General features: G+C 34.3%; 1 protein-coding gene and 2 long non-coding RNA genes across 3 annotated transcripts; 2 read left to right on the top strand and 1 right to left on the bottom strand.

The window, feature by feature from the left end:
• The first annotated feature begins 583 nt into the window (after positions 1–583).
• LOC112213893 lies at positions 584–7,464 on the top strand. Its single transcript, XR_002947811.2, has 2 exons — positions 584–795; positions 6,921–7,464. It is a non-coding gene; the product is annotated as an uncharacterized LOC112213893 (long non-coding RNA).
• On the bottom strand, positions 1,026–3,903 carry LOC117152432. Its single transcript, XM_033324208.1, has 2 exons — positions 1,665–3,903; positions 1,026–1,109 (listed from the first exon to the last, which is right to left on the bottom strand). Exon 1 carries the CDS (start codon positions 3,180–3,182, stop codon positions 2,430–2,432), a length of 753 nt encoding a protein of 250 aa, XP_033180099.1. The 5' UTR covers positions 3,183–3,903; the 3' UTR covers positions 1,026–1,109; positions 1,665–2,429.
• Positions 7,465–9,937: 2,473 nt separating the features above from the next.
• LOC117152433 lies at positions 9,938–10,417 on the top strand. Its single transcript, XR_004462817.1, has 2 exons — positions 9,938–10,070; positions 10,173–10,417. It is a non-coding gene; the product is annotated as an uncharacterized LOC117152433 (long non-coding RNA).
• The last annotated feature ends 1,964 nt before the right edge of the window (positions 10,418–12,381 follow it).

Below are 12,381 nucleotides of genomic sequence, written 5' to 3'. Positions count from 1 at the left end.
CTCCTAGCTTTCCTCAGACACAGTATCGTCAGTAAAACTTCACTTATTCTGTATCCTTAGAATAGTCAACATATCTATATCGGTCTCTACCCTTATAAGTCGCGTACTTAATGTATTGTTGTAACTAAGTCTTACATAACGTGGTTGGAGTGAATTGTGATTTATGCTAATTCAGTGCGTGTTACATTGTGATTGGTGAATTCACAATAAAGGTTGATTAAAACAAAGTTAATTGTTGTGTTACGACTCAACTATATTTTATTTCCACCATCCAACCCTAAAAATTACGTGACACTCTCGTCGATACATTGTATATGATCCGGCGAGCAGATAAGACGGACTGCCTGCGACGTTGTAGGACCGCGAGCGACGGTTAGAAAATATAGCCTGTGGTAAGCTTCGTGGCGTAACAATTAACGATCATTAATATTATTATAACATCATAATAATCATTAATATTACGTAACAATAACAAATAATATATGAAAGCAAACACGCTATATATATGACTTATATTTATAGTGATAATATATTTAATAAATTTGTTTTTATGTTTTACATCTTTTATTGAAACGTTATTCGTTGTTACAGCAGAACTCCACTTATTTTATTTTTTTATTTACAAGTTTATTTACAAGTTTATTTACAATCTTCGCATTGAGAATTTTGACTAAGACTGCTCTTATTGGAACGGAATTTGGTTAGTATTCGACTCATTGAATTCCTGTCGATTGAATTCGATTATCTGAAAATGAACTGTACTATATGAAAGGAAAATCATAGCAGAGAGAATTGGTGAACTCCTATTCTATATAAATCGATAAGCTCGGAATTTTACCATACTAAAAATATAAAAAAATGTTCTTTCTTTACAATCACTGACAATTAATATATCTAGCCTCATTACAGGTATAAAGGAATGTAATCATACGTCTGCAACTATTAACACGTTGAAAAACACGCAAGTTTTACAGGAATTGTCCGTGGCGTCACAATGAATTTTTTATTTTGCGATACATATAATGTTGAAATATTGTTAGGTCCCGGGACCTACCAGAAACCATAATCCGTCCCTCGGTCATACTTCCCTTAGACCCATTGTTAGCGACCTGAGATCGAAGTTTGTTATTAATGCATCACGCTATTTCTAATACTGCTGATCTTTGCAATGTTATTCTCACTGACAAAGAGAACTGCTTTATAGGGAATATCTGCGACTCTATAAGAAAATACTAAGAAGTGAATTCAAGGCAGTCGCGATTACAACACGTTCTATAAATTCGAAAATGCCAAACTCGCGGCGTTTTATTTCGACGTTTGTCCCTGTCAATGACTGTAGAAAAAATACTCGCAAAACATCGAAGCCTGCTGGCTCACACGCCATTTATGGCAATTCTCAAGCGTTGACGCCTTCTCGTTTTACAGCCGAAAATGACGAAGGACAGGTGGCTGCCCTAGGCGTTCGAGATTCATATTTTCACATAACATTTATGGACTTGATAGAAACATTAAAGCAATCAAAGAAAGAGAGATAGAGGAGTATTAATTGCGGTTCGAACATTTTTAATAGCTGACGCATTGACAGTGAAGAAAATGGCATTGAACAATTATACGTTAAAGTAAGTCGTCTGATGTTATTTGCATTATTAGATTTGTATACTTACCCCTCTATTTGATGTTTTCTTCGATGATAAATATTATGTGAAAAGGAGAAAAATGTTGACATTACATCCTAATGCGTATGTTTGTATTTTGAGCGATTATAATCCTCCATTTAAGTGGCTCTGTTATCGCGTTTTCTTTTTGACGGCTTCGTTTGCACAAATTAAATTCGATGTCCTATGCGTTTATTTTTATCCGCTTAGTTGATCTCAGGAAATATGTTTCAGATCGCTTAATTTGTTTTCCACTAACTACAATTCAATATCCACACAAAGAGCTTTGGACTCGTTCCTTTTCTTGTAATTAAAACACGATTCGAAAAATCACCCTATATATAAACTCTATATAAACTATATATAAACTCGCCTGAACGCTGATAGAAACACTATCTTTAATCACAGACCAATCTGTGTGCTCAAACTTTCGAAATTCGCGTGTTAACGTTCGCCACTACAAAATGTCACTTGAAGGCTTGTCGAAAATACAGGTTCGTACTCGTTTCCGTTCGCGACACCGCGTTATCTGTTGCTCAAGTACACGCATAGGTCGGGTTCAATTCCTTGTTTTCAACTACATGGGGGACGGCACTTTGTTGCGCAACTTTGAAAGGTTTCGCAGGTAGCAACATAGGCCCAGGTGCTGCATCCTTTCTCTGGAACGCGGTCGGCGGCGTTTTCAACGTCTTTTTGGAGGACGTCGGCTATCGATGCTGAGTGTCTACTTTCCGCTTACGATTGGTTTAGCCCATCTCGTATCCCGTCGCAGTCTTAGTTCCGTCGTCTGATTGCCGTTGAAATTCGGCTTGCCTCTGCTGTTATCTCGTGTATCCGGTCTGCGATCTTGATCACGACGTTTGGGTTCGTTTCGTTCCCGATGGCCAGGATTTGCTGCATGTATATCGGAAGACGGATTTTCCACGCCGCCAGGAGGAAGTCGTTCGGAGTCGAGGGGAAGGCCAGGCTCTTCAATGCCTTATAAAACTGCGACGGCGTCCGATTTCCCATTTGTTCTTTCTCGAATAACCTACACTTTTTCACAGCGTTAAGAATCGTGTAGGGGTCATCAACCTGAGGCGTAAGACGCGAAGGGTGCGAAGGTAGTACCTGGTCAACACTGTCTTTATTAATGTCACTAGCGCGTATTGGCGGAGCCCGTTTTCTGCGTTGCGTTCCCTTATTCAAATGAGCCAGTCTTTTAATAAGTTCGTTCTTCAACAGTTCGTATCGTCCCGTCGCCGGCGGGTTGAGCACTATGTTCTTGACTAGTTTCATGTATCGTTCCTGTAGATTCGCGATGACCATGTTATATTTCATTTCGTCACTCGTGATGCGCGCATTCCTGAACTGCGCTTCTAACACGATAAACCACCCCGTGACGTTTTTCGGCCAAAATAGCGGTAACCAGAGTTTTCTCGGTGCTTTCACAATGTTGATGGCGTTCATCGCACTTTCGAGCTCTTTCCCGCCGGCATTTGCCATCTCGAACATTCGTGATTCGTGGAAATGACGTCTATATGACATTAATACGTCCACCTCCTTCGCTTGAGATCACGCCAAAGTCACCAATTTGAGGCGTAAGACGTAAAAGGAGCCAAAGGAATACTCGGTATATTAATTTTACAGTGTGTTCATTAATGTTACTAACGCTCGAGCTGTTGACCGCACTCACCGTCGCGAGCTTTCTTAGTTTCTCCCTTTTATAGGGTGGCCTCTGGGGTAGGGGAACAGTATTTTCTCTTGCCGAAGACCCTTGCGCTTGTCACACGCTCAAGAAAGATACCCGCTCAAAAACAGTAATCAAGTAGACGAAACATCCTGCATGCCACAGTTATCGAAATAATAACAAAACAGTAACCGAATAACCGCCTCTGATATACATCCGACGATAACCTTTCCAAAGGGATTAAAACATCAATATAGAAACCCTCCTAAATTAGCGCTCAACACATTTTCTTGTAACACTTTGAACCGTCACTCTGTCGAATTTATATAATAAAATTTCCATCATCTTATACGAAATTCAATTTTTTCACCTTATTCGTGAAACGTTCGAACTGCGACGCGAACAGATCACCGGCGATCTATCAGTTTCGTGATTTCTTGTGTCTCCGACGCGAAACGCTCTTCCGTAAGTTCCAAGGTTTTCTTTTTTACGACGTCCTGGCCTCGGACTTCAAGACTGGAACTTTTTTTACGGCCTTGTGCCGCCATTATATTTATATATTCGATAGCAAAGGGCCTATGCCTGTTAAATAAATAAATAGATAGATGAATAAATAAATACTTTAATAATATTTTAACGAGGAGAATACACAAATTTTAATAAAACATCCTAATTACTTTAAACTACAAATATTGTTACATGAATTTTATTCCATTATTATTAGAAATGAGCTAAAAATATGCATAACATTTGAAAAGCTTTTTATATAACTCCACTGAAGCCTTATTTATGACATATTCAAAATAAAAGAATGTAAATTTAAACATTACGTTCGTTGAAACTCTACGAATCCGTTTTCTTCTTTTAGTGCATTTTTGTATTTACTAATTTCATTTAAATAGTTGATTTAGATAAAATAGTTGATGCAACATTTAATATGTCATATATTAATTTAAGATAAATTTTTTTAGTCCTCCAAAGGAAAATCTAAGTAAACTATAACGAAGTTGGCTTATTCGAATACTATACTGTGTTCAGTAATTAGTATAGCCTCAATAGGTTCACCATCATATCTAATTTTTTTTTTTTTATTATTTAATGTATACTTTACAATTTGTCCAGCTGGACATTTGATAAATTTTTCTAACTTAAGCATATCTAATGGTTAGGTAAGATTGCCAATTCGTTTAGAATTAATTTTTCATTTGTTTTATAAAGAAAATTTTAAAAGTGTGCTACTTTAAATTGATATTTACTATTAGAACATAGTATACTAAAACACATAAAATTGGTGTGCATAGAATGTCATTTTTATTACGTAATAATAGTGTAATAATTTTGTCATATAATAAATAAAATAATTACTGCTATTTTTGCTTAATATCATCAATATTTTAGAAAGTTTCCGTTGGCAGTAAATGTATTGCATCTTCCATATACATTTTTGAATTTGTTAAAAATTTTGCTAATACAATAATAATCGATGAACATGTCTCTCATTCCAGTGCTAACGAAAGTTCAAAAAATTTCAATAATTAATATAATATATTTATAAAAGTTCTCTATATTATACGTTCAAATGTTCTTGCTAGTCACTGTATGTAAACAAAATTAATCCACTTTTAACAATAGCTCATAGTTTTTGTCAAAAAAATGTTTTTCTCGGAGAAACAGTTTAGTTGAAAGAGTAGAGCTACAAACTTTCTTTACTTTGGCGAATTAATGTCATTTCAAATTAACCGAATATTGAAATTAAATACTAAAACATTGAAATTAGATATTACATACACAGCAGCCCAGGGCCGTAGAAAAAGTTCCAGCGTTGAACCGAAAAAAATTCAAAACTGAAAGAGATCCATATTATTGCGCCGTTCAATACTAACCTTGTTTTGGGTTACAAGGTCCAAAAACAAAAAAAATTTGAATAGATTGTTATTGTCGTTTCTTGTAATCTTCAGCTAGAGTTACACAAGAAGGTTAACTTTTTATGGTAACGTCTGTCTATATAAACGTATGAACGCGATCCGTATATTTTTTTTGGTATTGTAGCCACTGATAGAGCGACGATTCAAATCAGTATACACTACCTCTGTACTTATACTTATTTCAATATATTTTGCTATTACGAATTCATGCACTCGTTTCTTTATCAAACAAGCATACACATTATTCACCTCATATACATATGTATATATATATTTATATACATATATTTTAAATTGAAAAATAAAATACGCCTATCGTCGAACGTAATCTACGTAACCATCCGGAAAGTAGGATGCAAAGTGGTTTCCGGTATGAATTCTTTATACGGTGCACGTGATCGTGACACTGAAATGAGATTTCCGCTTTAAAAGCCACGTTGACCGGCGGAAAAATTTTGCATTCTGTCCGTACCTTTAACATACAAGTATACCATCAATTGTGAATTTCAAAATTTTCGACTGCCAACTTCGAACGATCAGAATATATGTGCTGAATCGAGTGTATGACAAAGATTAAAAATTCAACAATTTCATCCGGTAAAATTAAACATCTTTCTCGTAGAGGTGTAAAAAAGCTTTTAACAAAAAGAAACGATGCAGAATTCCAAATCGGGTTGAGTCAAATTGATTAGAAGTTCGAGATGGATAATGATGATTTTATATCAGATACACTCGATTAAAAGTATTCAATTACTTGAATATTTAATAGTGTGTTTCTATCATATAATTTTTCAATGCAAATTCTAGTTTATTCTTAAACATTATTTTTTCTATTATCGTCGATTCTATTATCAGAATAAAATATATAAGAATACATAAATAAATTGTAACAGTAAATAATGTAGTATAAATTAATAAATAAAATAAAGAAATAGATAAATATTGTAGAATAATAAGTATTTGTTAAAAATAAATTTGAAATTATTTTCTATGTTAATGATTTACATACAATTTTATACACAATATAGTGTAGATCTAACATATTGTGTATACTTCTGTGATCAACTGAAATTATACAGTGATTAACGAAAGGCAAAAAGGAATTTTATACTTATTTGAAGAAGAATATTATGTGTTTGAAGATGAGGCATCATGGTAAAATATAAAATGTATATTGTAAAATGTGTATTGTAAATGTATATGTATATTATACCTATAAAATTGTGAATGAAATATAAAATAGAAGAATGTAATGGTAAACGTATAAAATAAATAGAAATATGAGTATAAATAATGAATACATGATATTGTATATCATATTAAGAATGGTAATATTTAATGACGAAATGAAGGAGGAACGGCAGAAAGAGATAAAAATAAGAATTTAAAAATTACAGTCTTATATGAAAACGGGAAATGCGAGTTGTCATGTTTTTCACCTATGGCCTTTGATTGATAAAATAATGTAGCAATATAACAATATCCGTTACTGTTGCTAACAATCGGCTACAGTTAATTAACTATTAATTTGACTTGACTGAATATAGAAACCACTTCCTTTTCAAACCTCTTCTACATTGCCTTCCTTAATAAGTTGTACCTCAAATTTGTCTTACGTTACTTCCGTTTCTTTGGCTGCTTTGTCTCGTCAATTAAATTCGCGTTTTTCAGCTACAGCTTTGCAGAAAAACGGGTCAACCAGAAAGTAGCTCACGCTAGAAGCAGAAAGGAGACTACCCAGTGTACAAACACATCTAGGTGTGCGTACAAGAATCGCGGGCCATTCGAGCAAAATAATGGCGCTAGTGGAAGTGCATCGGCTAATTTACGAGTCGACATGGATGAAAACACGAGCTCTCCATTCTACGTATATAAGTACTTACACTATTCATCGTGGAGAAATGGCGTCAGCGGAATACCTCTACGAGGTAGTTCTTTGAATTCTGAATCGAATTCATTCGTCACACGAGTATACCTAGACTTTAGACTAGAGGAATGTGTTCAAATCTTATAATTTTTGTGGCATACGCTACCGTCTATAAGTATCTCGGATATTTCATACAATTCTATAAGAAGACCGATGTATTTGCTATATTTTCAAAGTTATAATTTACGAACGTTACTGTTAACTTTGTATCTTTGAAATAACTAGAATCCGATATCCTGCTCTATCTAAACTAAAACAAGGAATATATCACTCCTTTTATACCACTCACCAATTTTATGCTTATTTATAGCGAATATCTGAATCGTCATATGAAATTTCGAAACTTTCAGAATGTGGCTAAAAAACACATATTTCTATCTACTTTCAATTATTAATATATATTAATATTAATATTAATATATGTATTATTATATAATATTATTAATTATTAATTATATAATATTATTATTATGTATATTAATTAATATTTACTATTATTTTTATCAATATGTACCAACTATACATAAGAAGATTATAGAAAAAAAACACATGATAGGTCAAATTTCTTATTTTCTAAAGGACAGCAGTTTTAAGACTCAATACTTTGTCTATCAGTTCCATATTACCAAAATTATTCCTATATTTGATTCCGAAGTTAAACGGATGCTTTTTCATTGTCAAAAAAATTTTCAAAATATTAAAGTATTGCCTGTCTTAATAATGTTACCTTTCATTTTTACAAAACTTAAACCTTGATTTATCAGTTTTTAAGAAATTAACGTATATATGTAGTATCGTGGACGAAAGGCCTAAGAGATATCGGACGAACTATAAACAATGTCGCGAGAAAACCGAACTGTCGACAGGCCTAACAATGTATCGTCGGTCCTCCAATCGAATAGTTTCACGGAAAAGGCTTGCGTGACCCTGGCCACGAGTGGTTGAGAAACACGTGCGTGGTGGGGCTAAGAATAAAGACAAAGGAATGCTAAGGGAGAAAGACGAATTAATAGTCAGAGTGTTAATTGAGAAGTCAAAGAGTGTGAATCGAGAAGTCAGAAAGTGCGAATTGCATTGTCGAGATAGTGTTGCTAGTGTTGTCGAGAGAGTAGTGACGAGAGTCGCAAATTAATTGTAACTGTCTAAATTATAATACGTTATTGTGACCAGTTTACGTTAAACAACCATCGTTTCCTGTTTAATCAACATCTATTTAATCCATTTATTATTAATAAACTAATTGTAGTAAAAATCCTACAAATCCAACAGATTATTTTCACGAATAATAAAGTGATTTTGAATTAAAAACTGTTCAATTTATTAGTACTTCGTTTGTTTCTATTGCTTTCTATTTTTTATAAAATAAATTAATTCATTTTTATAAGTGCCTCCTTTGTAAATAGGCTATGAATGTTGAAGTAAATTTATATGTGCAATGGAGCTTAAGTATCGTGGAGAAATAAACGACGACTTTATTCTAAATAGAATAAATAGAAAAGTTATGTTAAGATTGTGGAAAACCTCTACGAGTTTCTTTCAAATGTGAATTGAATTCACTCGTCATGCCAGGTGCACCTACGCGACTGCACTCCGTCGCGGAAAATAATTTACCGCTCTCGTGGTTACGTTCAAACGATATTAAATCGTTCGTCGATCGATGGTCGACCGACTGATTCAACGCTGAACGATTTGAACTTTAACCCTTCCGCTACGGGCAGCTTCTTCACCGCGGCACTCTCGCTGAACGATCCGCGGCGACAAAACAGTGCACGGTAGGCGAGAAAGATCTCAGCGGCCGCGTTTACGCCTCACTGCAAACCGCTCCGCTGATGGTGTTTTTCGAGGAAAAAAAACTTTCCGCAAAACAGAGTATTTATAGCTTTTTAACACACTCACTTTTAACCCTTTCGCTTCGGCAGTCCAGTCCGCCTAAGTGCTCTCCCTGTACGGAGGCGCGCGCCACAAATGCGCACAGTGGCGTGATTGCTGTATAAATGTTTTCCTAAGTCTTAAATAACAACTGTGCTGAATAAAACAATAATAAAACAATCTTTGTTTCACTGTCAATGGATTAATAGATTTTTTAGCATGAAACGTTTCGATACGATCGTTTGGATATATGAAATATATTGCGTGAAATGTTTTGATGTTGTTTCAACAATGAGTAACTTTTAAGAAGCGATTAATCCAATATGTCAATAAAATCAACAGAAAATGCTCTGCCGGTAACGAAAAAGTATATTATTGATTATAGATGGCACTGGTGTATGCCTGATATCTGGGGCGCCGATCGTCGCGTGGTTGCCTCCTATAAGCGGCACCCGTTACCCACAGGTCATCTAGCTGGCAGCGCCTATAAGCGGCACCCGAAGCGAAAGGGTTAATCACAATTTGGAAACAAATAACATTACAGAATATGATAATATGATGTAATATAATATAATTGTATGATACTAATAGCTTTTAATAATAGTATTGCGTGTGGTATTTTTCGAAATATGGTGTTACACATAGGCCAACATCGCGATTCGCTCCACAGTTTCCATCAATCGATTATAATCGACAACACACTTCGGATTTTTTAATAATTTTTTGTGTGCGATGATGACGTTTCGTGTCAACCAATTCTTCGTTGTGGAAAGAGAACAATATATACACTGCCCTCTTGTTACACCATTTTATTGTTAATAAAAGACTTGAGGATGTACAATACTCGTCGTATGTACAATAGGCGGCATCTTACGCACAGCGACTATAGTCGCCCGTAATACGTCAGTGGCATCTTATGCAGAGCGACTGTAGTCGCCCGTAGTATGTCAGTGACATTTTACGGAAAGCGACTGTAGTCGCCCGTAGTAGCGAAAGGGTTAAAACTTCCCGAATAGTCTGTCTTGGTACGTGCAATTAGCTCCGGCTAGAGCCAACTCGTCTCGATACATCTCGTTCGAGTTCGACCGCGTACAGATTACTTTTGAATTAATTCTACGACTTTGTAGGGTGGATACGGGCAATGGTCTAAGAAGATAGTGGAAAACTGACACTCGAAGTCGTTACTCGAGTGTTGTTCTATCTGTGTACCAATTTCTCTATCAATCTATCGTATTACGGAGGAAAGAATCAGGCAAAATGAAAACGCATTCTGTTGGATATGACATAATTATATTACTTTCGAAAATAAGTTGTCGATCAAACGCATTGATATGAAGTTAAATAAAGATATTAAAGTTTCTCAAATGTAAAATACTATAAATATAAAATACGTAGAAAATTTAAATCGATCTGATATGAAGAAAATTTTTAAAGATTTAAACTTTCCTGTATTATCAAGGAGAAAATAGTGAAAAAGTGAATAAATAAAACGTTGGGAAGAAAGTATTTGTTGTTTCTCAAAGTTCATTTTTACTATTATTATCTTGATTTTGTCATTGTATAAAGAATATTGAAATATTTTGCTGCGATGATAAAACTTAGTACGATATTGAAAGACAAGTAGGAAAGTTTCCGGGCACTTGTGTCTCTATTTGAATACGAATAACTTTTTCTGTACCTTCCTATGTATTTTTATGTATCTGATATACAATATAATGTTTGTACATATGTCTTTTCATGCAGCCAATTGGGTACGAAAGATGGGAAAGAAAATAGGATCAATATAAAATCTAGAAAGAAATAATAAACTACCAGGTATAAAATACTCATTTTCAGAAATACTATGACACTTGTTGCACGAGCTGTAGTGTGTAGTGTTTTGCAAACGTCTCAATATCAGCTGCAAGCATACGTTATAAAAAAGCAGGTTCATATTTAAAAATGTTAATATGACCTTCACAGGACCATTTCAATGTCGTTGCAAGGTCAAATAGACAAGGGTATAGTATGCCACTCTCGATATCATACCTAAACTTTATGTCTGAAAGATTTCATTCATTTCGGAGTATTTCAGTGCTTCGAGTTAAATCAGTCATATTGCATAAGTTTGAATTAATTATTAACATAATATTTATGTCTTTCATTATAAATATTTCTAATACATCAGAAAAGAAGATATTAATATGTATACAAAATGTCCATATTCCTTTATTCTTACTTAAAACCTGAATAGAAATATTTTCTTATTAAAAGTTTTTATTATTATAGCAAAGATACTAACTATGAAAAGTAAAATGTTAATTTTTATAAAATTACAATATTCATAAACCATTACTATGCAAATTCTTATTGGTTTCATCTTTTGAATAGTCACATCACTCTATTCATTAATTTTCATATTCCTTTTTTTATCATATTCACGCGATCTTTGTCACTCATACAAACCAAATAAATAAATGATATTAAACGAACTTATTGCTGGAATTTAAACACATACACATTTAATTTTTAAATCTAACTCATTCTCAACGCGAGAATTGATTGTAATTTTAATAAATAAATAAATTTATAAAAAAAAAAAAATCTGACCCATCAACATGTGATTACCAAAGCATCATGAAACACATTTACTTACATTATCCTAAAAATAAATAGATAGAGTTTCGAACTAAATTCCGAACTCCTTCTCCACTGAAACATAATTTTTTACAATATTTAATCTCCATACTATTTTTATCGATTATATACGTAGTCGACGTGACATTAACGCTTTGATGCTCGCATAAATTTACTAGTAACCTTAACCAGTAACCGACGTTTTCTGATAAAAAATTTCAAGTTCGTAAACTTTAGATATCTTGCGCGTGACACCAACATAGTTTCACCGGACACTAATAGTTGTCCTGCACTTGATATCATATTGGTGCCACAGGACGTGGAAGTGCTAAAATTTATTTAACGAAGCTATTAATATATTCTATCTACGTGATCTAACAATTTACTAAATAAATTAATTATATCTACGCTTACATTATTATCTCTGTTGGAATACAACGATATCAATCGCATGCAGATGAGGTGATTGATCGTACGAATTCTTCCCTTCGGTGCCCAGCGCCATCCCCACTAGTGTGCGTTCGTCAGATGCACCACGGCGGCTACCACGTGCATGCTCTTTCGATAATTCGCCGGAAGAAGCGTAAGGATATGGAAGGAACATTGAGCTCATCGAGAAGCTACTAGAAGGTTCTGTGGCACGTGTGACGCCACACAGGCATCCACACAGGTTACACTCATTACTGCATAGAGAGTGGGGTTCAAAACCTTTTCAAAGAC

This window comes from Bombus impatiens, unplaced genomic scaffold (assembly GCF_000188095.3).
Source record: "Bombus impatiens unplaced genomic scaffold, BIMP_2.2 scf_1694, whole genome shotgun sequence".
Lineage (NCBI taxonomy): Eukaryota > Metazoa > Arthropoda > Insecta > Hymenoptera > Apidae > Bombus > Bombus impatiens.
This window is presented reverse-complemented; position numbering and strand designations above follow the sequence as displayed.

Bases quoted from the DNA above. Each gene is read 5' to 3' on its own strand.
- LOC117152432 (XM_033324208.1), bottom strand. From the start codon at position 3,182: ATGTCATATAGACGTCATTTCCACGAATCACGAATGTTCGAGATGGCA.